This window comes from Cervus canadensis, chromosome 16 (genome assembly GCF_019320065.1).
Source record: "Cervus canadensis isolate Bull #8, Minnesota chromosome 16, ASM1932006v1, whole genome shotgun sequence".
In the NCBI taxonomy this organism is placed as follows: Eukaryota; Metazoa; Chordata; class Mammalia; order Artiodactyla; family Cervidae; genus Cervus; species Cervus canadensis.
In genome coordinates this window covers 4,276,693-4,303,359 of record NC_057401.1, presented here as the reverse complement: position 1 = coordinate 4,303,359, position 26,667 = coordinate 4,276,693, and the positions used below count along the sequence as shown (strand labels likewise).

The following is a 26,667-nucleotide window of genomic DNA, read 5'->3' as shown; positions in this document are numbered from 1 at the left end:
CAGCTGGGCAGGCCGTCCTGCCCAAGGACACCTGGCCAAGGCAGGGGTGAGGGCTGGAGTCTCGCCCGCGCTCGGTCAGAGGAGGTTTCAGGGCTGTATCTGGCTCCAGGGGCCCCACCCAAGGGGCTTATTAACATGACTCCCCCCAGAGGTGGCAGAGAGGCAGCCAGGAGCCCCTGGAAACCTGCCAAAGTGCTCCACACCTCCGTCCCCACCTGCAAAGTGGAGCCAAGGAGAGCCGCTGGGCCTCACTGGGCGGGCGGCTGTCGCTGTCACCTCTGCGACGCTTGTTTATTTTCACGCTTTCCGTGCCCAGGGCCTAGAACAATGCCTGGCACACAGTAGGTAATTCGTGCGTTTGCTGAACACATGAGTCAATGAACGGGCTAAGGTACCACCCGACTCTTTCCCTATAGGCAGCCTGTATGCCAGTCAGGCCCTGATGGATGCAGGGGGCTCAGACCGTGAGCCCTAGTAAAGTCGCACACCCCTCAGTCAGGAAGAAAGGCAGAGAGGGCGAGGCTAATTGGGGGCTGGAATGCAGCCTTTTCAGTCAGCTGGGAAAGGCGATAAGGAGGTGGCCATGGGAACCACGGGGGCTGGGAGTGGGGGAGGGGCAGCCCATTCACACAGGGCAGGGAGGTTAAGGTTCTGGCCCGGCGGAATGCGGGCTGGGTGTGGGGCTGGGCCTGGGAGCAAAGTTCCTGAATGACTGGCTGGCCAGGTCAGGGCCCCAGTTCCCTCTTGGGAACCTGCACAGCCAAGAGCAGTGTTTCATCAAAACAGGAAAAATCATAGAGGAAAAATGCGCATGTAAGGGCACTGGTATTTACAGGGAACGGCCCTGCCTCAACTCAAGGCCTGAGAGATAAACTGGAGGTGCGGGGGGAGACACGGGGCGGGGGGGGATATGCATGGGAGCAGAGCCGTCCCTAATAAGGTCACCCACTGTCCCCAAGCCTGGGGAGCTTGGGAAGCAATGAACGGGGCCTGGGCTAGGCGGCAGGAGCAGGCAATGTGAGCTTCAGAAGTCACAACCTCAGGGAGGTTCTCCTGGAGCCAGGACCTCCTGACCGGGTGCTGCCGTTCAAAGTGCTTCGGAAACAGGGACGTGCTCTCCCAGGTGTTACCTACAGGCAGGAAATACAGACCTTGCCCCAAACCTGGCACGTAGGAGCCTCGGGATCCTGGGCAGATCCCTCGCCAGCGCCCAACCCTCTTTACTTTCTTTGGACAACAGGGCACTCCCACTCTGGTCCACAGGGCACTCAGAAGATCAGCTGGGAGCATGAACTTGGACCTGCTGGGCACACAGTAGGTTTTCCCTGGGTTCCTCTGAGCCGCCCTGACCACCAGCATCATGACTGTGACAGGCGGTGATTCGGCAAAGGCTCCTGGGCCCCACCCCAAGCTTCCGGGACACACGGTCCTGCCCTCTGTGACTTTTTTCTGTATCAACACAAGGACTCTGGTCTCGCCAAGTGCACGTCGTGAGTGGCTCCTCCAGTGTGTGATGAAAGACACTGCTGGGTGCAGCAGTGCGTGACCACCCTCACCTGGACACTGAAGGAGGCTCTTAGGTGAGCTGTTCATGGAGACCTGCTCAGAAAGCTTCAAGGAGCAAAGACTTCTTTAGCATAAAGGTCACCTTCCCAACTGTGCCTTGCGAGGCCCTAACGGCCTGGCCCGGCTGAGGCCTCCAGTCCGGGGTCTGCCGGGCTCTGTCCCGCGGCCACCTTCTCCCAGACAGTGTTCCCTCCCTGCAGGCCCCGCGCCCATGCTGACCCCTCCACCTTGGGCCTCCCCCCGAGTGATCCCGCAGCATCTCTCAGAAAGCCACTCAAGTATCACTGCTGTGAGGTTCCCCGTGACCTCTAGAAGAGCTCCTGTGTTCTTCCTTCCTCATAGCAGCTGATAAGTACAAATTTAATTGGATGCTTGACTTAATCGCTGAAAATGGAGACTCCATGGTAGGAGGAGCTATATCACTCTCGTTCACCACTGCCCCCCACCCCCAGGGCCTAGCACAACAACTCGTGTACATAACGAGTGAGTGAATGGATGAATGAATGAATGAGTGAACAAACAGCCCAGGGTATGAAAAATGAAATGGGAGGTAAGGCAAAGAGCAGATGAAGAGCCCCGGATTTTATTACCCCCATGCTAGGAGCTATAAAGGAAGAAGAAAGAAAGGAACATGAGGTGGGAACTGAGCCATACATGAGGGCTTCCTGGGGTCCTGGGGGTTGAGGGGACCCCAAGAGGAGGGGGTTGGCGACCAGGTGGCCATGATGGAGTGTTTGCTGACAATTCATACACTATTTCATTCTGCCTCACACACTGCCTGGCGCTGGGCGGCAGTGAGGGTTACTAGCCTATTGTTACAGATGAGGAAACTGAGACCCACAGGGATGAAGGACCTGCCTGGGATCCCACAGCTGGGAGGGGGTGGAGTCAGGCCTGTGACTATTCATTGCCGCACACAAGGAACAGTCTAGACCCTAGTCCAGTTCTAGACTCAAGGCGGGGAGTCTCTTATGCCAAGCATCCCTGCAAGAAAGTGAAACAAATTTCTCAGTATCTCCCTGAAACTGCTGGAGCAGAGATGCGTATGCCTTTAGCAGGTAAGGATGGTAAAAGGGAATGAACTGGACTCTCCAGGCCATCAACTGAAGAACCTACCCCAGCCAAGTTCATTGCCAAGCGTCTCATCTGCATCAGTCCATTTAATCCTCAGAATAGCCCTTGGAAGCAGGCCCTATCCTTAGGACCATCTTACGGATGAGGAAACTGAAGTTACAAGAAGTTCCTGTTATTCCTAATTTAAGACGCTTAACGCATTGCAGATATCCTCTTTAGTGTATTATTCTAGTGAAATTCAACATACATCAGTATGTCCCTCAGGCCCACGAGTGGCCCTGGGACCCCAGTGCTGCGTTCCACATGCTTTTCGAATCTCCATCTGTGAACTTCCTGCTCTGGGGTTTTCAGGGGCCCCACCCCTTGGCTCCAGTCCCCACGGTGGCCCACACGTCTGCAATGGGAGGCACTTTTATTTGTAGGGCTTCGGTCTCAGGTAAGCCTCCACAATCTGTTTTCAGTTTCCTTGAGGGTGTGAAGAAGGAGAATTCTTCCATCAGGAAGAACAGTCCCCCACCATTTTGGGAAACATACTAACCCAAGCCAGTGGCTCTCCGCTCCCCTCTGCCCATGCCCCGGTAGCTTTTACATTCACTTGATCCCTTTCTCCTTCCTAAGAACCATCCCTTCCCAAGAACCTGCCATGGCTCCTCAGTGCCTGATGCAGCAGACACAAACCCCCATGTCAGGGTCCTCTGGGTGGTCTACACACCAGGCCCACCTCCCCTCCCCACTGTATCCCTTGCCCTTTCTCATACTGCTACCCCTGACTCCCAGTCTCATCAGGCCGCGGAGCCCCCTCCCCTGATCCTGACCTGACTCTTCTCTCGAGGGTCCCTCCCACAGGAAGCCTCCACCCACCTATTCCCCGCCTGTGCACATCTGACTTTCGTGTTCTCTCCCAGTCACGTGCTGTTGCCTATGTGGCACTCACTCCTCTCCAGCCTATATGAACTGACCTCACCTTTCTAAGGGGATGCTCTGCTCCTTGCGAGTGAGGCTGAAGTTCACCCACCCAGACCTGGCATTCCAGCCTTGCCACACGTCCTCCAGCCTGGCTGCGACCCCAGCCTCAGTCTCAGCCCGGTTTCTCGCAGAGAAGACGCTGCCACCCCCTGGGGAACCTGGGGACAGGGGCTGGGGGTCACGGGTCAGGCACCTGTTTGTTCTTTGGTCTCAAGGGCTATCAAGTTCCCTCCTGCCTGCAGGCCATGAACTAAGTCATCAATCCATTGTCCTTTCTGTAAATTGAAAAGGATATGACTTGCAATTTAATAAGTGACATTTGATTAGCTGCAGGTCAACATTTCCAAAACATCCAGTCCTTGTGGAAAATGTGAATCAAAGAGGCCTCTTGGCAGGAAGGCTGGACACCACAAGAGCCAGCGGCTGCTGGCGTGGCCCCCGCCTGCTGCACCCAGGCCTGCGTCCGCAGCAGAGACTTGCAGGCTGACCCACGGCACAAACAGATGCCAGCTGCCCTCCTGTACTGAGGGTCAAGGGCACGCTCCTCATCGCACCCTCGGTGCAGCCTCCGGTCGGTTCGCCGCGGGCTGAGAGTTCACTCCTGCCCCTGCCTCTGGATGGGTCTGGGCCCCTCACCCGGGCATCCACCCAGCTCTGCTCTCCACAAGGCCTCGAGGTGGCAAGAGGCCACCCAGAGCCCCGCACCAAGTTAGATGAGAATGTCCCCAAAGACCCCTGGACACTTTTGCTCAGATAACTCTTGATGGTCTAACTGTCCATCTCCCTTGTGGGAATGGACGCTCCATGAGCGTGGGTACCACGTCTATGGTGTTCAGCTCCGCACCCGAGAGCCAGCCACAGCACGCGGCACACAGCAGGTGCTCAACAGGTAACCGTCACACGAACAAACGACCGAATACGCAGGCCGGGTGCTGGCGGACGGGGACCATCTCAGCAGACGTGCTTTGGGGGAACTTATGGCCCAGTCAGGCCACCAGTGGAGACGTGAGGGGAAACCCAGGAGGTCGTGCTCCCTGGATGCAGAGCAGGTGCGGTGGTGCTTCCTCTCCCACGCCCAGGGCCCTCCTGGGAACCAGCATCACCATCTCTGCCCAGAGGTGTCTCCTGGGATTCTGAGAAACACCACCCGGGGCCGGGGGTGGGGGTGCGACCATCCAAGCCCACTGCTGCGGTCACCCAAGGCAGCCACCCGCCACGCCCACCCCGCCCCCACAGGTGGTCCAAATTCAACCTGCCCCTCAGCAGTTTCATCCCTAAAGTGCGGCAGCCACTCCTGGCTTTCAGCACTAAATACATAAATAAATAAAAAGAATGGGGCAGAGCCACCCTGACCCCAGCATCCTGAGATTCCTACTTACGGGAGAAGAGAAGATACTGCTGTAAGTGACGTACAGGCTATCTTTTTTCTTTCTTAAATCGCTTTTGTAAGAAATCGCATTTGGAATAATAGCAACAAATCAATAGTCCCCGAACCCCAAGAATGTTACATGACTGACTGCCAAACAGGCTTAGGCAGACCGCTTATGGGGTTTCCACAACCGCCCCGTGCGGTAAGCACCCCTCACTCCCCTCGCCTCACACGCTGGCGGGCACTGAGGAAGTCTGCAGAAGTCAGTGATTCGGCTGACTGAGCAAACAGCAGGGCCAGAGCTCAAGCCCTGAGTGTTTGCTCGGGCTTCCCCTCCTCTCCTGACTGTTACCATGTCCCAGAGAGGTGTCTAAAAAAAAGAAAGGCCGGGGCCCTGCTTCCCCACACCACAGTCTCCCGGTGGGAATCTGCACTTGCAGAAGCAAACTGCCCCCAGCTGACTGTGCAGACTGGGACTCCCTGGGCCCCAACCTTCCCGTCTGTGAACGGGGTGACTCCTTCCCCACAGAGCCACGGGGGGAGATCAGGGTATGTGAGCTGAAAACAGCCGAGAGCTCCTGAGCACAAGGTCCCGCTGAGGAAGGCGGTCCGGGCCGCCTGACCAGCCCTTTCACTTCCGGAGCCCTTGGGGCGAGAAAGGGGCCTGAAAGGGCAGCACGCGCTGCTGTGGGGGCTGCAGCTGGACTGCCCTCGCTGCTTCCAGCTGGGGCAGGAGCAGGCCCGGGGCCGCTCACACGTCACGGGCCGGCCGGGCCCAGGGCGCATTCCTCCTCGTCGTGTCTGCTGTGCGGTATCTGCAGGCGACAAGAGCACGTGGCGAACTGGCTCAGCCTGTGGGAGGGCGGACGCCACATCCGCGTCCCATCTCCAGGCCAGGAAGGGACTCCGGCCGACAACAGCTGGCTCTCCCCGGGGACCTGCACCCCGGTCAAGCCCGTGTGCCCTCTCGTCTCCAGGCTGTTACCACCAGCATGCTTGGGCAGATCCCAAGGTTGTAACACCGCTACCTGCAGGGCCAGAGTGCCAGCTGGTGGCCTGTATCAAGGTTCAAGCACAGAAATATCTGTGCCAACTACCGTTGCAGACACGTGTGCTGGGCACTTACCACAGTGGCTGCGGCGCTGAGCGGTTTACCGAGTTACCTCACTGACGTTCCACTGTCCCCCAGGACAAAGGTACCTTCACCAACCCTGCTGATGACGTGGGTAAGGTGCTGGCAAACCAGTTCTGCAAGGAGCGGGGCTGCGGTTCACTGCCAGAGAGACCGCAATTCGATGCGTCTTTGTCAGGGTGCCCGTCGCTGTCCGAGGCCCTGGGGACCGAGCCGTGACCAAGGCAGAGCAAGCCATTGACAGCCGGGTGGGAGACTCGGAGACCAAGCTCCCAACCCTGGTCTCCACCAGCTCCTTCCAAAGGGAGAGCTCCCTGACGGGGTTCCCCGTGTCCCCTGTGGACAGGAGGCCTACAGAAAGACCTTGTGAGGAGGTGGTCTGCGTCAGAGACGCTGGCCAACAGGAGCCACGTCCTGCCGGCCCACCCACGGCAGGTCTGCACATGCGCAGACCGCAACAGTGTCGTCGAAGATTAAAAGTCATTTCTGAGTCTACTCCTTCCCTGGAGAGTGGCCCCAAGAGAACCTTTAAGCACTAGGTTCAAAGTGGAGGCATAAGAAGGACAATACTGACACCTCCCAAATGAAGACAATACACCCAACTCTGATTCTTTGGCAGGTTCCTTTTGGCCAGTGAAGCCTGGAGCCCCATTCTTCTAGAGGCACTGGAAATCCAGATGTTCATGTGAAATCTCCTTATCTGAAATGCTGGCATCTAACTTAAATTGTTTTAGATGGGAGAACCAAATAATCGCGTCTGTGATTGGGCAGAATTTGACCCTCAAGGCTGCCAGTTTATAATCTCTGCTTTAGATCAAGTGTGACAGGCAGTTTCATAAATGGGGAAAGGAAGAAGAGGGTCCTGTCAGTGCGTTAGGCCCCACAACGAGCCAGTAGCTGTGGGAGGTGCTCTCAACTGGGACCGGTAACCCTGTGAGGTCAGGGCGCACACCCCCAGAAAGCAGGCTCAGAGAGGGGAAGTGAACTGCCCAAGGACACACAGCAAGGGGGGCAGAAGCATCGGAATGGCGACCCAGGTGTACCAGTCTTCAAAGCCCAGCTGTCCCAAGTCTGCCTGGCACCTCCCAGCAGTGGTTCAAGGACAAGCTGAGTCCTGGGCAGCTGACTCTTCACGCTCCAGGGCGTGTGGGCAGGCGGAGGTCCAAGCCAGCTGACGTCTGTGCAGCCCCACGGTGAGGGGCCTGACCCAGGAAGCGGCGGGTGGGGTGGGGCAGGGAGGAGGTGAGTGAGCCCTCTCATTCCTCCTTTGACTCAGGGTTAACTCAGCTCTGACAAACCACCTGGCTTTAAGAATGCCCTAGTTTCGAAGCTCAGCCACCAGAAGCCAAGTTGGGAAAAGTGGGCAGGCCTGAGAGGGGACCCAGCCTGGCCACCTGGCTCGCAGGGCTTGGGGGCGGGGCCCTCGGCTCCAAAAGGAAGGGGTTGGCTCCACCCACCTCCCGGCCCTGCCGGGCTCCAGTGTTCACAGTCTAATCAGCCTGGAACCTGAACGCCCATCAGTCTTCTCATCTGTAAAACAGGGAAGTAAAAGCCCCCACTTTTGGGTTTGTAGTGAGAACTGAACACAGTGACAGATTCACAGTACACAGTGCCGGATGCCCAGGAGGTGCTCAGTAAATGTTTACTTCTATCGTCATCCCTTCCAACTGTCCAGCACCTGTGGCTTCTCTCTTCCTTCCTTCCAGAAACACCTGCCAGCAGAAGACAGGTCAGGACTGGTTCTCTGCACCGGGGACAAAAGGGGGTCAAAACCCAGGTGTCATCATGCAGCATCTGAGGACCTAACACTCACCAGGATGCAAACACCTCCTATGAAAAGTAGAAAAGGTACAGGATCCAAGTGTAGAAAAGCTGTATTCCCATAGCCCCTCTGAACCTCTGTTTCCATATCTGCAGAGAAAAACAATCATCCCCAGACCACACGCATCTTCTAAAGGCTTTCCAAACTCTGAAGCCCCATGTGACGCTTCTGTGATGATCATTACTAAGTTAGTTAAGACTTGTGGTACTCAGCCTCAGATTTACACTTGAGTAATAACAGGGACCCTTCCTCAGGTTTCCCACCTTACCTTGAGAATCACTGAGGACACTTTGAAAGATGCAGACCTCTAGACCTATATGGACTGGACTTGGGAGTGGGGGCAGGACAGCACCCTGGTGATTAGGAAAACCTGCCAGATCTAGAGAGAGCAGAATTACTGGACTCAAACAGAAAAATGGGCATTTAGAATGCCCACAGTCAGGTGATCTAACAGAAAGTCTCCTTTTCTGGGGGTTGGGAAGTCTTGACATTAGGGACTGGCTGTTACTTTGCTAACTATGTGACTCTGGGCCAGGTCCTCAACCTCTCTGAGCCTGTTTTCTCAAAATGGGAAACAATTAAGCTGAGGCCCCTGGCTGGGGTGAGTGTGGAATGTCAGGTGTCTGCCCCCTCCCAGCTTCCCCACCTCAGATCCCAGGGGCTCACGGGTCATTTCAAGCAAGTGGCGCTAGTGGGGATGAGGGGACCCTGGGAGCCTCCCGTTAGGACAGGCAGCTGGCCACCCACTCCCAGTATGGGCGGCCCTGAGTAATGAGGGGTTTCCCAATTCCTCAGGACACCTTCATTTCCCCTTACCATTACCCATTATGGTAATGGTAACAGTAGAACATTTCCCATTACCACTGCTAGAGAAATAAATCCTTTCTGATGCGCTTAGACTCTTATAAGAAAACTGAAAACATTTTTCCAAACACAGAGATATGGCAACAATGCCCCCAATTCCAGGGGACTCGGACCCCTCTGCCAGGTCTTGGGGAGTCTCATCTGTTTTGGGTTCTAAGCTGTGGGAGATGTGAAGTTCATGGAGCAGGGCCCCACCTCCCACAGATTAAGGATCTGATTTTGGCTTAACTAGACCTCTTTTCCTTCTTTCGTTTAACAACCATCCTCTGAGCATCAGCTGTGTGCAGACCCCAGGCTCAGTACCAGGATCCAGGGATGAAGACAGGTTTGGTCCCTGCCCTCCAGAGCTTAGACCCCACCAAGACAGACAAATGTCGGGTGACAAATGGCACAGACAGACCACTGCAATTGTGCTAAGTGAGCTTATGGACATGTCCAGGTGGATAAAAGATACAGCCAGGGAAGGGACAGGGGTCGATACAAATTGGAGAGAGATCATTTTGGAGGAAGGGCCCTGGGTGGCCAAGCTAATCCAGTGAGCTCCTCCTCCACAAACTCGTCATCGCCCTGCCTCCTTTCCCGTCCTTCTCAGTCCCCACCACAGTACTCAGCACTCACCATAATCTGTGCAATTATTTGTTCACTCTCACTCTGCTTACCTTTCCCACTACCCTGGAAATGCCATGATGGTCAAGACAATGTCAGGCTTGTTGTCCCTGGAACCCTCCTCAGTTAACCTTTGAGTGAGTGCATGAATGGATGAATGAATGAACCCTGCTTCTCTGGGCCTCAATCTCCTCAGAGAGAGAGAGAGAGAGAAACAATACTTTGGCCACGCTGCTGGGAGATCCAGGGCACGCTGCCTGTTTTCAATGGGTGGGCTTGGCGCCAGCATAACAAGGGAGTGGGTGGGACGTAGAAGAGGGGAGTTAGGAGCAGGAGAGGAAGCCGAACTCCTCGACCCCGTGAACAAACCAGTCGGGGAGTATCCCCAAGTCAAGAGCGTAAAACAACTTCAGTACGACATGGCAGGACACACAGGGAGCCCTCCCTTCAAGAGCAGGCACTCGCCCAGGACAGCACCCACTGTTGCCGTCCCCACACAAATCTCGTGTCGCTTCCTGTGCCAGTGAGTGCGTGACAAGTTCCCAAGCATGCCTAGGGTCATCTCCTGATTTCCCGACTCCTTGAAGCAGGCGTGGGAGACAGACATCCCTGTGCACACACAGTCCCGTGTCCCAGGCAGGCAATGGGTAAGCAGGGCAGGGAGGCGGGAGAGCATCATGAGGACACACAACCCCTGCCCAGCATGGTCACACCTATGGCAAGAAGCCTTCCCTGACCAAAGTCAGCAACCGGGGACAGAAGAGGGGCCGTGAGTCCTGCGGGAGCCAGGGGTCATGCTCTGCTCCGGGCCTCAGTTTCCCCACTGGTTAAGTGACACCATTAGTTAATAGCTTGAGTCACGGTGAAAACTATAAAGGGATGAGTGTTGTGAGGTGAAAGGGTGACTTCATCCACCTCTCTCTGCACCAAGGATTTGTCTGTGCACAAACTGTGGGCTTTCTGTCCCCTAAGCCAGCATTTCCCAAAGTGGGGCACCTAAGCCACCAGAGTGACCCATGGTGATTTCAGGCCATGCAGGGACCTGGTGGTTAAATGGCATCAGACTTCACAGTGAGAAGGCCAGTCCCTGTTCAACCCCCTTGAGGGTACTGAGAACATCAAAGAGAACCTCTTGAAGTACAGCTATCTGGCCGTCACCTGCTTGTTTCTCTAGCACTTGCTAATATCCCCTTTTTAAACAGACGCAGCCACTGTAGCAGGTAGCTGGATAGAAAATAATACACTTGCAATAATTTATTTGTATCTATTTGTGATAGGTGATAATGTTTGTCCATTTTCAAAGATGTTATAAAGTTACCTTTTATAAATAAACATGTTACATCAAAAGACCCAATGCTAACAGGCTAAGTCACTTCAGTTTAGTTCAGTTGCTCAGTTGTGTCCGACTCTTTGCGACCCCATGAATCGCAGCACACCAGGCCTCCCTGTTCATCACCAACTCCCAGAGTTTACTCAAACACATGTCCATTGAGTCAGTGATGCCATCCAGCTATCACATCCTCTGTCATCCCCTTCTCCTCCTGCCCCCAATCCCTCCCAGCATCAGGGTCTTTTCCAATGAGTCAACTCTTCACGTGAGGTGGCCAAAGTATTGGAGTTTCAGCTTCAGTAAGTCACTTCAGCCATATCCAATTCTTTGCGACCCTAAGGACCACAGCCCATCAGTTTCTCTGTCTATGAGATTCTCCAGGCAAGAATATTGGAAGGGGTTGCCATGCCCTCCTCCAGGGGATCTTCCCAACCCAGGGACTGAACCTGCATCTTTTATGTCTTCTGAATTGTCAGGCGGGTTCTTTACATCAGCACCACCTGGGAAGCTGAGTAGCTTCAGTAAAAGTTACTGAATATATAACATATGCTGTTTAGGAACACACCTCCAGAGTAGGGAAATGGTCCCAGGATGGTGGGAGATAGAAAATACCAACTGAGTTCCTACCTCTGCTAGTGATATATGTATCAAGGACTGTCCTTTTTTCTTCTTTTGAGGCCCACAGCCCAAGGCTGAAGGGACAGTGCCACATCCAGACCTTCCATGAGGCCCCGCACAGCCTTCCTTTCTCTCCCCTCACTGCCAGGCTTCAGAAAGGATCCGACACACCCTTGGGAAAAGAAGCATAAGACGGTAGACACCTGAGGCTCTGGGTACTGTGTGGGGCAGAGGCCACACCACCTCAGGACTTCTCAAGAGAAATGAACGTCTGGTGCATTAATCACTGAGATTTTCAGTCTGCTTATGAGAATTAGCTGACTGAGGCTAATACAAAGGGGGCATCTCTAGGCCAGTTTCCTGCCAACCTGGAATCTTCTATACCAGCCTGATACCCTGTGCTTTTCTCTGTAATCACTGAGCACCTAACAGATGCCAGGCATAGGCCCGAGGGTTTCATGGAGACAAGCTCAGTTAGTCCTCATGTCGGGACGGGAAGCCAGGCCCTACTGAGTAGGTTTATTATGTCTCAATGAGGTAATGGAGACCCAGAGGGCTTCTTGCCCAAAGTCACACATTGGGAAGCCGTGAAGTTGAGACCTGAATCCAGGGCTGTCAGAGTCACAACGCCACGCAGACTCTGCTAAGCACACCCCCAGGGGCTACCACGCCCTGACTATGGGTCAGCCCCGGGCAGAGTCCTGCAGGAGATGGCATGAGCGGCACTGCCGTGGCCTGGAGCCCCGCAAGCAGGCGGGAAGGGAGCAGAGAGGCGGCTGCCCCTGAGACGGACGGACACAGGAGCGCGCGGTCAGGGAGGGCTGCGGGCGGGCGCGTCACCCCACAAAGAACAGGGGGTCTCTCGGAGGACGTGGTGTTCAAGGCCTCCCAGGAGGGTGGGTGAGATTTCAGCCCGCAGAGATGAGTGGGGAGATGCGCCTCATCTAAGCCAACCTCCTGGAGCCACAGGCGTTAGTGGGGCCAGGCTCACTGCTCTGTCTACGGAGGGGCCTGAAAGACCGAGGGGCGAGCGCCTCCCTGAGCCGGACGGAACACGCCTGGTCCTTTCAAAGGCCCTCTTACGGCTCCTCCAGACCTCGTGACCGGCTCTTCTTTCAAAGGGCATGGGGTGTAACGGAAAGCACTGAAGCGGGCATGGTGAGACACCTCCGACCTGCTCGGAAGGGACACAGGTGTCTGCGTCAGCCCGTCCTGCACCAGCGGAGCGGGAAGAGGCCCTGCTGACAGCGAGCACGTGAAACTCCGCAAGGGATTCCAGAACTGGGTGCTCTGCTTCCCCGCGAGAGGGCCAGCTGAGAGTGAAGGGGGGAAAGACTGCTGATCGATAAGGAGTGTGACGGAGGCTGCCTGGCAAACGCCGTCGGATCTGGCTGAAGGTCAATGCCAACCTGACGCCATGCGGGTGTCAGGTAACCCCGACAGGATGTGCTGAGAAGGGCACTCCACCCTCCATCCAGCCTAATCCTGAGAAAACGTCAGACAAACCCAGGGTGGGGGACATCCCACAGGACACCTGGACAGTGTTCTTCAAGACTGAAGAACAAGAAAGTCATGAAGAACAAGAAAGACGGAGGACCTGTCCCCAGGCAGAGCTGGGGGGAGACGTGACCACAGAATGCAAGGTTGCCTCTTGCATTAGATCCTGGAGCAATAAATGGACATAGTGGAACAGAGTTGTTCTTAAATTTTAAATTGTGTTGAAACTGCTTCTTTCAGGTTGGGGTGCACTGGTTACCCCATCTGGTTGTGAAAATTATGGTCTGTGGGATGGCAACGCACTGGGCTTTTAAACATTTCTTTCCTACTCAATCTGCCCTTTTTGGTGAGGATCCAGGAAGGTCTGTTAGGTGTGTACCTTCCCCGCTGGTGTGGTCTCTTTAGGAGCCAGTTGGAAGAAAGGAAAACCAACAGTGTAACTGTTCGGATGCTGAAAATTGATTATCTTTTTGAAATAAAAAGCCTGCCCCCCCCCCAAAAAAAAGGACATTAGTGGAAAAGAGGTAAAATCCAAATAAAGTCTGGAGGGTCTAGTTAATAACACACCAGTGCCAGGTTCCTAGTTGGGACAGATGTGTGAACCATGGGGAACACTGGCGGGCGTCTGTACCACCTATACAACTCTCCTGTAACTCTAAACTATTCTAAATTTAAAAGTGTCTTTAATTTAAGAAAAAGAGAGAAGCGCCACCCTGTTCTCCAGGGGACCTTCCTGATCCAGGGATCAGACCCAGGTCTCCTGCGTTGCAGACAGATTCTTTACTGTCTGGGCCCCCAGAGAAGCCCGACAAAACATGTCCCATGAGGCTGGGGGGGCAGGAGCTGCTTGGCTGGCTCAGCGCTGTATCCCCAGCTTTGAGCACACTGCCTGGCACACAGCAGGCCCTCAAGAAATATGTTCAACAAAGTCTCCACCACCCCAGCCCAGGGCTGGCCTGTTGACTGGGGCTCCAGAGGCCGCCAGAGCAAGGGCAGGCTGGCCAGCCCCACCTGCCCCACGGGAAGGGCTGCACTGCTCCCCTCAGCAGGGTTCCAGCTGACCCCCACCCCCAGGTGTACACATTTGAATACGGGCAACAGTCTCTGAGCGCGGCCTCCTCTCAGGCAACCCGGAGCCCCTCCCCCAGCACAGTTTCCAGGGCAACAAACAGCAAACACAACTGAGCAGACAGCAGCTGCCATCGGGAGCCTCCATGGAGCGGCCCCCAAAAACCAAGGTGATAAGACTCCCCTCTGGGGCATGCAAGCTGGGTAAGAAAACCAGCTCTGGCATCACAGAGTGCTCCACTGTATGACTCTGGCCAAGTCCCATCCCCTCTGTGCCCAGCATGCTCATTAGGCAAATGGGAATGACCCCAGGTTCCAACCTGATCGGACGGTGACCTGAACCAGGCAAGGCCTCCAGCCTGGCACTGGATAAGCAGGGACCATCGCGGGAACTGTGGGCACGGCACAGCGTGGGGAGGTACCTGAGAGACACCCTGGGGGCTGAGGGTATTCAGGGATCTGGAGAAGGAATGCCACTCCAACTGAGCTTTCACCAGCCCAGGACTGCAGAGGAGGAAAGTCAGGTCTGGTGGCAGAGCTGGCCGTGCGCCCCCAGCACCATCCACGGGAGGAAAGCCCCAGGCCAGGAGGAACCGTGCCCTGAGATGCCTCTGCCCAAACCTGGGGGCCCCTCACTCCTCTGCTCCTGGCTCCAAGTCCAGACCCACCAGACCCCTTCCTGAGTCCAGGGGCTCCACCCCAAGTCCTATCCACCAGGCGAGCATGTGCTGGCTCCCTGGTATGTGTGACACACAGCCCACCCGCCGCCAGCCACAGGCCGTCGTCAGCCCTCAGAAGGCTTTGGTTTGGCCCAGCATAATGTTCAACAAAAATAAAATTGAAAGCAGTTACTAATCGTTTTCACGCAATTTATGAGATTTTCATCATTTCCTGAAAAACAGGGTGATCTGGAGGGCAACAAGCCACAGGGAGCTGCCCCTTCCCAACGGAGAGTCACTCTCTGACGGGTTTCAGCGCCTGCACCCAGCTGCCCCCCACCCCGTGTCTCTGACGGGCTCCAGCCCCCCTGCACCCAGCTGCCCCCCACCCCGTGTCACTGACGGGCTCCAGCCCCCCTGCACCCAGCTGCCTCCCCCCGACCCCGTGTCTCTGACGGGCTCCAGCCCCCCTGCACCCAGCTGCCCCCCATCCCGTGTCACTGACGGGCTCCAGCCCCCCTGCACCCAGCTGCCCCCCACCCCGTGTCACTGACGGGCTCCAGCCCCCCTGCACCCAGCTGCCTCCCCCCACCCCGTGTCTCTGACGGGCTCTAGCTCTCTGCACCCAGCTGCCCCCCACATCCCAAGGTGCCTTCCTGAGGGCATCTGCGTGTGACCCTGTGACTGCTCTCCCACTAGTGACTGCTGCCTTGGTTTCTGGGGCCACCATGTGGGTGCCACTCAGAGAAGGGAGGCCGCTCTGGGCTGAGCCGCCCCAGGTGTCCTCACCAGAGCACATCTCTGCCCTGCACCCCCCAGGAGTCCCGGCTCTGCCACGTCTACCTGCGCAGGTCCCCAGGGCTCTGCATGGAGCAGAGCTAAGGGCTGCCAGGCAAGGCCAGGAGGAGAGAAACACCCTGTCTTCTAAGCACACTCGTCCCGCAATCCACACGAGTCCATGCCACCCTCACAGAAGTCCTGCGGAGAAGTGTGAGCACCCCAACACACAGATGAGGAAAAGGGAGGCTCACAGAGTCAGGGGGCGTGTTCAGGGCCCGGAGCCCAGTGAACTCGGGGAAGGGCTTCGTATCCAGGACGATCTGCCAGATGGGCTGAGTGTGAGGGTCTGTCCCAAGGAAGGCACTCCGAAGGCAGCCCTCGAGGGATTCGTGGGGAAGAAAGCCATTCCTAACGGGGGCCCACGACCGAGCCCTTGGCCCTGAAGACACCTGCTGACATCACACAGGCACCCTCGGACCCAGCAAAACTGCCAAACAAGGCAAGTAGCACCAGGTGCTTCCACAGCAGTGAAGGGAAATTTTAGGTAAATTCTTCCTTGCCACAGCGGCTCTGGGTGTGAAAGCGAGAGAGAAAAGGATAGTGCACACCTTGGGGGGAGTCACAAAAATCAGCAACGTCCGGGCACCAGCGAGGCCGCGGCGCGCAGGGCAAAGCACCCTGGCTCTTGGCTCACAGACCCCAAGTTCAAGCCCCAGGCCCGTGCTTCCTCAGCTGTGTGCCTGGCCAGTCACCCCCAGCTCTGAATCCTGGCTTCCTGTTTCAAAATTAAATCAATAAAAGAAACAATCAGCAGAGTGAAAGGGCTCCTTTTTCACCGGGAGAAAATATTTGTGAACTATGTATCTGAAAAGTGGTTAATATCCAAAATACATAAGAAATTCCTTCAACTCCACAGCAAATGACACACACACAAAACACAACAACCCCACAACCAAATAACCTGATTAAAACTGGGCAGAGGACCTGAATAGACACTTCTCCACATAAGACACACAGATGGCCAACAGGAATAGGAAAAGATCCTCAACATCACTAACAATTAGGGAAACGGAAATCAAAACCACAGTGAGATACCACCTCATACTTTGTCAGGACGGCCATCACCCAGATAAATAAAAGATAACAAGTGTTGGGGACAATGTGGGGAAACTGGAACTCTTATATGTTGTTGGTGGAAACGTCAATCAGAGAAGCCACTACGGAAAACAGTAAGGAGGGTCCTCAAAAAATTAAAAATAGAAATACCAAACCAGTAATCAGGGTATTTATCCAAAATAACTGAAATCAGGATCTTAAAGAGATATATACACCCCCATGTTCACCACAGCATTATTCACAACAGCCGAAATATGGAAATAATCCGAGTGTCCACGGCCAGATGAATGGGAATAAGGAGATAAGGAGAATGTGGTGTATACTGCAATGGGACGTTCCTCAGCCTTTAAAAAGGAAAAGCTCTGCCATGTGCGACAACACGGATGAAGCTGGTGAACGCTGCGTTAGGTAAGATAAGCCAGTCGCAGAAAGTGTGTGTGTCGCTCAGTCGTGTCCAATTCGTTGCAACCCCATGAACTGCAGCCCGCCAGGCTGTTCTACCCATGGATTCTCCAGGGAAGAATACTGGAGTGGGTTGCTATGGCCTCCTCCAGGGGCTCTTCCCAACCCAGGGATGGAACCCAGGTCTCCCACATTGCAGGCAGATTCTTTACCATCTGAGCCACCAGGGAAGCAGATAGTCACAGTCACAGAAGACCAAATTACTCTGCCCACTTATAGGAGGCATCTAAAATAGTTAAACCCACAGCAGCAGAGAGTAGAACAGTGGTTACCAGGGGCTGGAGGAGGAGAAGGGAATGGGAAGTTGCTATTCAACAGGTATAAAGTTCCAGTTATGCAAGACAAATAATAAGTCCCAGAGATCTGCTCTACCACACTGCACCCATCATGGTGCACTTAAAAAGCTGTTAAGAGGGTAGATCTCATTTTAAAGTGTTCTGACCACAATTTTAAAAAATTTAATGAATAAAGTGATAGCATTAGAGTTTCTCAGGGGGATGAAACTGTTCTGTATCCAGACTGTGAGGCGGTCACATGACATGAAGGCCATAGAAGAGTACACCCAAAAAGGCCACTTTTACTGCATGTTAATTAAAATGATAAAGCACAGAAAAATAAATGACTACAATCGCATCTATCTCATGGGACCAGGGTGATCTTCCAGTTCAACAGCATGCCCAGCACCAAGCACAACTCATCAGCAGCCGAGGGACTGTCAGGCGTTACTAATGAGATACGGACGGCCTCCTTTCCTCCTGAGAAATGCAAGCCTCAGACCAAAATTCAAGAGAAAAGTGTTTCCAGCACCCGATGTTCAGGGACCCGTGACTAAAGTTTGGTAACAGCCAGCCTGCTCATCTCAAGTAGGGTTTCCACCTTTTGGATAAACAGAACATTCAGTCCATTTCAAACGGATCTTGCTTCCTGTCCAGCTGTGCTGCCCGGAAGGTTCCAAGAGGCAGCGTTCAAGGAAAGGATTATGCTTTCAGGTGTCCGAGCTGAGCTGGTCCCCTGGGGCCCCTTTGAAGTACCATCTGTGTGACCCAGCATCTCTGGGGGTCAATTTCCCTGGATGTAAAATAGGAATAATGCCCAGTCAGAGACTGGAGAGATTTGTACAGCACTGTACATATTCCCCTAGCTCTTGGTAGCACAGGGGACCCTGAGTTTCCCCTGCCTCTCTTAAAAACGAACACAGAATAGCATTGGCAGGCTTTTTTCCCCGTCTGGTACTTTCCTGCACGCTGTTGTTTAATAGCTAAGTCGCGTCTGACTCTTCTTCGACCCCATGGACTGCAGCCTGCCAGGGATTTCCCAGGCAAGAATACTGGAGGGGGTTGCCATTTCCTTCTCCAGGGGATCCTCCCAACCCAGGGACAGAACCTGGGTCTCCTGCGTTGGCAGGTGGATTCTTCTCTACCACTGAGCCACCAGGGAAGCCCTGCTTTTCCTGCACAGACCAGTGTAATTAAGTTAACAGACCTGAAGGTTAAAGTTGACAACAGACAATTAGGCTAATTACCACTTCCTTAAAGGATCAATTAGAGCTGTGTTTCCCAAACAATATTTTGAGAAACGATAGTGGCCACCCTATAAACCACATGGTAGCTTACATAGTACATTTGGCAAAAGCTGGACTGAACCAAGTGACTCGGGTTCCTCTTGTGCAGGACCTCTCAGAGTCTTTAGTGAGCTATGCCCCTGCTGTGGATCTCCCAGGAGGGACCCCATGATGGAGGCACACAGACTAGGCGACGCTGAGTTAGTCAACCTTACGGTACATCCAAAGCACCCCGGAACCTTGGTAAACTACAGACGCAGATTCAGGGTGGGCCCTGTGATGCTGCCTTCCTGGCAAGCTCCGAGGTGATGCTGAAGTTGTTAATGCGGGACCACAGTTTGAAGAGTAAGGATATCAATGGTAAGGTAACCGCTTCCCCCCAACCCCGACCCCTGACCTGCCTTATTGACAGCTTTACTAGTGAAGAACCAACCCAGAGGAGGGAAGGGGCTTGCAGGGTTGAACCAGTGGGACCAGACTCCGCTCCCCAACCTCCCCTGCAGGGACCCAGTCCAGCATCTGGCCTTCCCCGTGCTCTCAGCCTGCCAAAGATGGTTCTCCTGATGTAGAGAAATCTTCTCAGTCTGAGCTGTGCCCTGGGATCACATGGGGGCCTTTATAAAACACTGATGCCTCAGCCTCCCACCCTCAAGTCCTGAGTTCTGGGTCTGGAGAGCCACCTGAGTTTGGGGACTTTTAAAACTCCTCCAGTGATTCTTAACATTTCGCCAGAGCTGAAGGTTACTGATACAAGGGGAGTGGGTAAGTCTCACCCCAAACGCCCTTCTCACACCCTGCCTGCCTCTCCATTACCGCCCAGGAGCAGTTCCAAAATTAAAAAAATGAACAGATTACCAGATGGGAAACAGAACTTAATGAATCCACAGCTGGCTAAAGATACTACAGTATCGAGGTCAGGAATCCAAACCGCCTTGGGAGGAGAGATTTTCCATCTCCTTCCATGTCTGGATGATCATGTAAACACATGCCCTACACTCTAGAGCCCCAGGGGCTGGAGCAGGAAAACCTGGACCCTCCAGAGTGAGAGGCTTTAAGTCGAGGGTCCCCAACCCCTGGGCCACAGACCGATACCGGTCCACGGGCTGTTAGGAACTGGGCCCACACGGCAGGAGGTGAGCAGCGGGCGAGCTTCATCTGTATTCATAGCAGCTCCTCATCACTCACCCCACCTCCTGAGCTCCAACTCCCGTCAGATCAGCGGCAGTATTAGATTCCCATAGGAGCATGGACCCCAAACGTAATGCGCTTGAATCATCTTGAAACCATTCTTCCCCACCTCCCTGCCCATCTGTGGAAAAACTGTCTTCCATGACACGAGTCTCCAGTGCTGAAAAGGGTGGGGACCACTGCTCTAAATTACTGTGAGACCACAGTGCGGGGTGGGGGAGGGGTGGGGGGGTCTTTAAAGACAATTTTAGAATCAGGTGTCAGACCACATGAGGCTAGTTAAAAAAATCAAAGGTTGGTGACTTTAAGCTTCTTAAGGAGCACTTCTGGGAAAGGATTAGAGATGAGAAAACCAGTGAATCCAATTAGAGGGGGATTCAGTTCTCTCTGAACTTGGTGAATGGAAGGGGAAAGCTTTAGAGATGGGCCTACAGGATACAAGCAGGGCTCTGGGTCAGACAGCAGGTGTTCCAACCCCCAGTACTTTCTGCTGATCCATCATGTCCCTTACCTCTGTTGCACCTCAACTGGCTCATCTGTAAAATGGGGTAACAACAGTGTCTGCCTTGCAGGGTTACTGAGGGATTAAATGAGCACAGGGAGGATTCTTACCAAGAGTCAGGCACTAGTAAGCGCTCAATAAACACAAAATATTGGCTTGATTTTCACCTAAATTTTTCCTCTGGTCTGATCTTTATTTCCCTTTTACCCTCATTTTTAAGTCTATTTATATTTTTTTAAACTTGTTGTAAAGTATGTGTTTCCATCAGCTTACCCAAGTTCTTTCTGGGATGAAGCAGGCAGAAATACAGGCACCCAGGTAAGCTGCTACCTGCCGAGTGCTGGCTGCGTGCTCGGAGCCCGCCGTGGTGGCTGGGAGCGACACTGGTGTAGGGAGTGTAGGGGGCTGCAGGGACCCCCTCGGGCAAGGCCACGTGGGGACCCAAGGAAACTGCCCTTGATCAGAGCTACAGGCCCTACTTGAAGGCTGAAACCAGGATGTGAAAAAAATCACATCAACTTCAGAAAGCTCCCCTGGGGCTCTGAGGAGATCTAGGGTCTCTTGGAGATGCCCAACCACTCGGAAGGCGAGAGGGAGAGGCGATGGAGGTTGAACCAGGTGCCAACAGCAGAGCCGGCATCACGGGCTTGAGAACTGTGCGGTCACACAGGGCCCCACGCTGGGAGGGCTGCGTTCAGACTTGGCTTAATGTTCTGCTGTCACTGTCCTGACAAGCTCAATACTTTTCCAACAAGGGGTCCTGCGTTTTCATTTGCACTGGGCCCCACAAACCATGTAGCTGACCATACCCTGCAGGGACAGCTCATTTGCCCCTGCATCCACCCTACCAGGGAAGGCAACAAAGGTGGCTATCTCCTGAAAATGAAGAAACTGAGGCTCAGAGACGGTTAAGTCAACTCTCCCGGGGCCTGATGGTCAGTGACAGGGGAGCATCATGCCCCAGGTCCTCGTGTTTCAATTCAGGGGCTGCCGCTGTGGGGGAGCTGGCCACCTCTGCGTGCCTCAAAGTCCTGCTCGGGCTCCTCTGGGCCTGGCTATGGGAACTGCACCCCTACCCCCCACCGCGGGCCAAGCCAGAGACAGCAGGTGTTCTGGCCCCTGCCAGCCGGAACTGGGTCCGGCAGGGCCAACACCCATGGAACTGGGTCACAAGGCCAGTTCCACCACTTCAAGATCCAGCGACTAAGGAATCAAAGCCCTGGGAGCAAGGCAAACACAGCCACCTCTGAGAGCCCAGGGCCTCCTCCCACCCCCAGTACAACTGAGAGGCACCCGGTCAAGGACAGAGGGGAATGACCCACCCAGGGCCCAAAAGGCTCCCAGCAAAGGAAGAAATGGCATTATCAGATTATAACTGGCCTCCCCGACAGACTCTGAGAGACCTTCCTCAGGTCAAGGGTGGCCCTGGCAATTTTTTCTAGGCACTGGAGTTACAACAATGAAGGAGACAGATAAAAATCTTTGCCTGAGGGAGCTCATGTTTTCAAGGGAGGAAGGAAGAAAATAAGCACAAAATAATTAAGTGAATTATATAGTGTTAGGCAACATAGATGCTCCGATGAAATAACACCAATAACGAAAAGAGTGGCTAAAATTTCCTGGGTGCTTACTCTGCATCTAAGTGCTTTACACACAGTGGCTCAGTGAATCTTCTCAATAATGGGTACTGTTTCCATCCCCATTTCACAGACAGGAAAGCACACAGGAGGTGAGGTCCGACAGACACGAAGCAAGCAAGAAGGGCTCCTAAGAAAGGGCAAGAGGTTCCTTTCTTCCCCTTCTTGATTTTATTCTGTATTAAGGAGAGCAAAATGAGCAGGAAGCCTGGTTTTCTCCCTGGCCTCGAACTGGGAGCGGGGGGATTCAACCAGAATATGTCCCTTCCATCTCTCGTGGTCTTTTTTTTTTTATTATTAAGGGTTATTTAATTACAATATGTACATTTCACTAAACATAAGTTGAGCATAAATTGCACCACTATATACCTAACAAAACTGATATATGTTCTTAGACGTTCATATAGTTGTGACCACAATTCAGTGGCTGGATTTTATACTCTCAATAGGTTTATACAAACTACAGAACAAGAGATGAATCAAGTGGAAAGTGTCAAAACAAACATCACACACGCACACACGTAGAAGAGACTACAAAAAGACCATGTAAAACTGCAGGTCGTCTCTGGGGTTGCTGGGGAAGCCCATATTGCTGGTGGAGTGGATCCTCTGAAAGTTACTGTTTAGTGCACGGCCTGTAGACGACTAGGCTCCCCTGACCATGTGATTTCCGAGGCAAGAATACTGCAAGTGGGTTGCCATGTCCTTCTCTCTCCCCCAAGGTTTTTAAGAGATCTGAGAGGGCTGGGGACCCTCCAAGTCTTCCCTTTTCACCCACGGCTAACAGACCAAGCTCCAAGACTTTGGAACCAAGAGTCCCTGGTTTGAATCCCAGCTCCATCAGTTCACCACCGCTTGTCCCTGGGCAAATAAGTCACATGTCACCCAGCTCTGCAGTGGGGCATCGGGTGGAGGGCTGAGCACAGAGCAGACACTCAGTAAATGTTTGATCAATGAACAATGAAGTGCATGGGATGGCGGACCCTTCCTTTGAACCTGAGCCCTGGAAGGAACACATCTTAGACATGCAGGTTACTAGGCTCATACTCCAAGGTGTGAATGGAAAGTGTTGAATACATTCTCACTGTTCTGGAGTAGCACAAGCTTTCAAAGAAATTGATTAAAACACCTCATTATGCTGGGGCTCCCATGGCACCTGGACATGCCCAATCTCCAACTCAAGGGGCACCAAGTCAAGAATTCTGTGCAACCTGGGACCCTGGCCCACCCTTCAATCTAGGGCAAGACCCTCAGCCCTCAACTTCCTTCCCTTAAAATGTGAGGTTAGGTGCAGAGTGAATGAACTGTATGCCCCAAAGCAGTGACTTCTTCAATAAAGTCAAAATCATCAGAATCTACTGAACCACACAGAAGACAGAGGCAAGGGCAGGAATTATCAGCCTGGGTAAGGGGAGGCTTTATGGAACCAGGAATCGAAGTGCCAACCACAGTTCTCTTGTGGCCTGAATGTTTACTGTTGGCATGAGGTCTGCCCCTGAGTTCCATCAGAGGAGCCTCTCCTGGTATGAAAACTACCCTGGTGTCAGCCCCCGGGCTGCGTGGAAGGGGCAGGCTGAGAGACGGCCACGGTGCCCGCGGCAGGCTGAGAGACGGCCACGGTGCCCGCGGCAGGCTGAGCTCCATGCCCGCCAGTGCAAGAGTTCCCAGGCCACCATGCTCTTCAGGCTGACACCCCAGTATGCCCACACGCCTGGGGGTCACCACCAGGCTTTCTTCCAGGAAGGCTGGCACTTTACCCTGGCTTCATTCACACCATCAGGGAGGGAGCGACCAGAACCCCTAGTCTGTGGGTGAGGAAATGGCCTCACGGAGAGGCGGCTTGTCCACTAACGTCCCACTTCTGAACTCCACACCCCACCAGGCTCTGAATTAAGCATTTCTCACGCTCTCAGCCCTCCCAGGTGGGACTTTATTTTTAGCCCCAATCTGCAGGTGGTGACAGAGATACTGAGAGCGTTCAGACACTTGCCCAAATCATCCAACTGAGCAGCTCTGGGGAAGTCTGTACCCAGAGCCTTCGCCCCAACTTCTAGAATATACCAACCTGCTCAGTGGAGGGGACAGAGACAGGATTCTAATTCAGCTGGCACTAAATTCTAACCCACTCAAGCCCTGCTATTTTCCCGTGGTATACGCGTGCAGCAATGTTGCCTCAGGCCAGGGCAGCCCCTGGGGCTCCATACCTCAGGGGAAAGTCTGGTGGAGACCCTGTCAGTCAGGCTTCCAGAAGGCCTAGCCCAGCACAGTGTGGACCAGGCGGAGGCCGGACCCCACAAAGAGCTCACTGTGGTGACTGCAGAAAGCCAAGGCCAGGAGGGGCCGGGCCCTCTCTGCAAAGTCCTGCCCACAGGTCCCTGGTCTGGTCTCCTCCCCTCCTCCAAGAAGCCCCCAGACCCAGAGCACAGGAGTAGGACCAGCAGAGGGACAGGCCTCCAGCTGGAGGCAGTGGGGAGAGGCCCAGCCTCCGGAAACCTGAAACCCTCCAGCAGCTGCCTGGTGGGAGGGGGCTGCAGACCCCTGGGGACCCCTGGGGGCTCATCCAAGGTGCCCTGGACGCACCTGTCACTGGGGTGGGATTCAGGAAGGCTTTGTAGAGGGGAGGAAGGGGATGGCTTCTTAGCTCGATTGCTCCCATCTAGGGGAAGGAGGAAATTTTCCCAGTATGGGGGAAAGGGGATGCGACTTTGCGAGGTGTCAGGGCAGCCTGGGGAGGGGGACCCCGGGAGGGAAGGGGCGGAGCGGCCTGAGAGGTGGGTGGCCCCGCTTCCCGCTGCACGAGGCCCTCCGAGCCTCCGGCTGGCTTTGTGTGCGGCAGGGGGGCCTCCTGGAGTCCCCGAGGGCCGGCGGAGGCATGCATAGGGTGGGGGACTGCTTTTGCGTTTCAGGCGGGAGGGGTCCGCAGCGTGCCCGAGCACGCCCCGCGCCGGCGTTGCCACACTCACCTCCTGAAGTCAAAGGGCATCGTGCCGCCGCCGCCAGGGATGGGAGCGCTGCAGGCCAGGTGGGCCGCGGCGCCGCGTGGGTCCCAGCCGGCTGCCAACGCCGCCTCCGGCCGCCCCGCCCCCACCGGCCGCCCCCCGCCTCCGACACTCGCTGCTGCCTCCGGCCGCCGGGAAGTGACGCTCCGTTCGGCGCATTGGGCACCGCCCCCGCCCCCGGCCGCCCCTTCCGCCGCACCGTTAAAGGGGCCTGGGGGCTGGGGTGGGGGCTGGATGCCGGGACGGAGGGGCGGGCCTTAGCGGGGCGCGCGGTGGGGCTCGAGGCTTGGAGAGGAAGGGAGCACCCAAAGATACAGTTAGTCATGCCTTCCCAGCCCCCGCCCCCCACTGTGTTTTCCATCAGTTTCTCTGTGGCCTTGAGCAAATCCCACTGCCTCCGTTATTTCGCATTTGCAAACCGGTTTTCCTAAGTTGAGGCCTTCCTGATAGCTCAGTTGATAAAGAATCCGCCTGCAATGCAGTAGACCCCGGTTCGATTCCTGGGTCGGGAAGATCCGCTGGAGAAGGGATGGGCTACTCACTCCACTATTCTTGGGGTTCCCTGCTGGCTCAGCTGGTAACGAATCTGCCCGCAATGCGGGAGACCTGGGTTCGATTCCCTGGGTTGGGAAGATCCCCTGGAGAAGGGAAAGGCCACCCACTCCAGTATTCTGGCCTGGAGAATTCCATGGACTGTACTGTTCATGGGGTCGCAAAGAGTTGGACTCGACTCAGCGACTTTCACTTTCTTGAGTTGTGCAAATTAAATGGCATGGTACAGATTTGGGCTATGCATAGCCTCTAACTCTGAGTAAAGGGCCTTATACCGTGAAAGAAAGGTGGAGGTCAGGCTGGCCTAGATTTATAAAGTGGACCCAACCACATCCCTGCTGAGCCTCTCTCGGAAACACGCTGGGCTTCTCTGAGTCCACACCCCTTTCCACATCTGCAGGAAGAAGCGGATGACACTTACCGGAGGAGGTTTTTCCTGGGGATCAAATTACAAAGTGGGGAGACTGCATAGTGTGACGCCTGGCACCTAGTAAAGGCTTGTCACCTGAAGCTATTGTAGTTGGCCTGCTAGCTCTACTTCTCTGCTTGCATCTTCAGTATATGGTTCATTTCAGTGGTATTCACTGAGCCTGGCTCTGAGCCCAGTCTATTGTGGACGGCAGACCAAGACCTGTTGTGTGACTTGGCCCAGGGTAGACCTCTCTGAGCCTCAGTTTCCTTCTGTGAAATTCACAGGTGATCAGCATCTCCTTTCAGGATTGCTGAATGAGAGGAGCTGGTAGTTGTAATACAAGACCCAGGTGCAAGAAACTCATTTTGAACTTCCCCTTCTATGATTGGCCCCGTCCAAGGCTCTGCTAATACAGAGGCTTGAAAAATCCCAAGGGAGGAAGACGGGGGTGGGGCTCCTGTTCAAAAAGCAGGGCCAGCGGGCTGTCTCATCTGTAAATAGAGGGAAATGGCGGTACCTGCTCCTCTGGGAGGATTCAGAATGCATGGTGCCAGTTCCTGTCTGGTGTAGGGTGTGGGCTGTGACCCACACTCTTCCTCCGGATCCTATGCAGCGTTGCCTGTTCTTCCCTTTTCATTCATTCATTCAGCCAGCAAGGGGCCTGGCACTCTTGGGAGAAAGGAGGAAATCTCAGCTGGAACTTGACTCCTAGGAGCAGTAGAAAGGTTGAAGGGGCCTTGAGTAGCCCCTGAGCCCAAAAGACTGTTTGCCTGGCCCTATATAGGAGGGGAGTCATACAGTGGTAAGCATCTGATGAGTCCTCCCTCTCAAGGTCTCGTCCACAGTCTGGTGGTGGTCCACCAACCAACTGCATAGGCCCCATGGGG

At 54.5% G+C, this 26,667-nt stretch overlaps 1 protein-coding gene across 1 annotated transcript in view; it reads right to left on the bottom strand.

Moving 5' to 3' along the window:
• Positions 1–24,944, bottom strand: part of ERGIC1 (endoplasmic reticulum-golgi intermediate compartment 1) — a 112,777-nt gene extending 87,833 nt beyond the window's left edge. The window contains exon 1 of the mRNA XM_043488401.1: positions 24,781–24,944. Coding sequence (XP_043344336.1) covers positions 24,781–24,800 — 20 coding nt within the window. The 5' untranslated portion in view covers positions 24,801–24,944. The remainder of the gene's footprint in view (positions 1–24,780) is intronic.
• Positions 24,945–26,667: the final 1,723 nt, after the last annotated feature.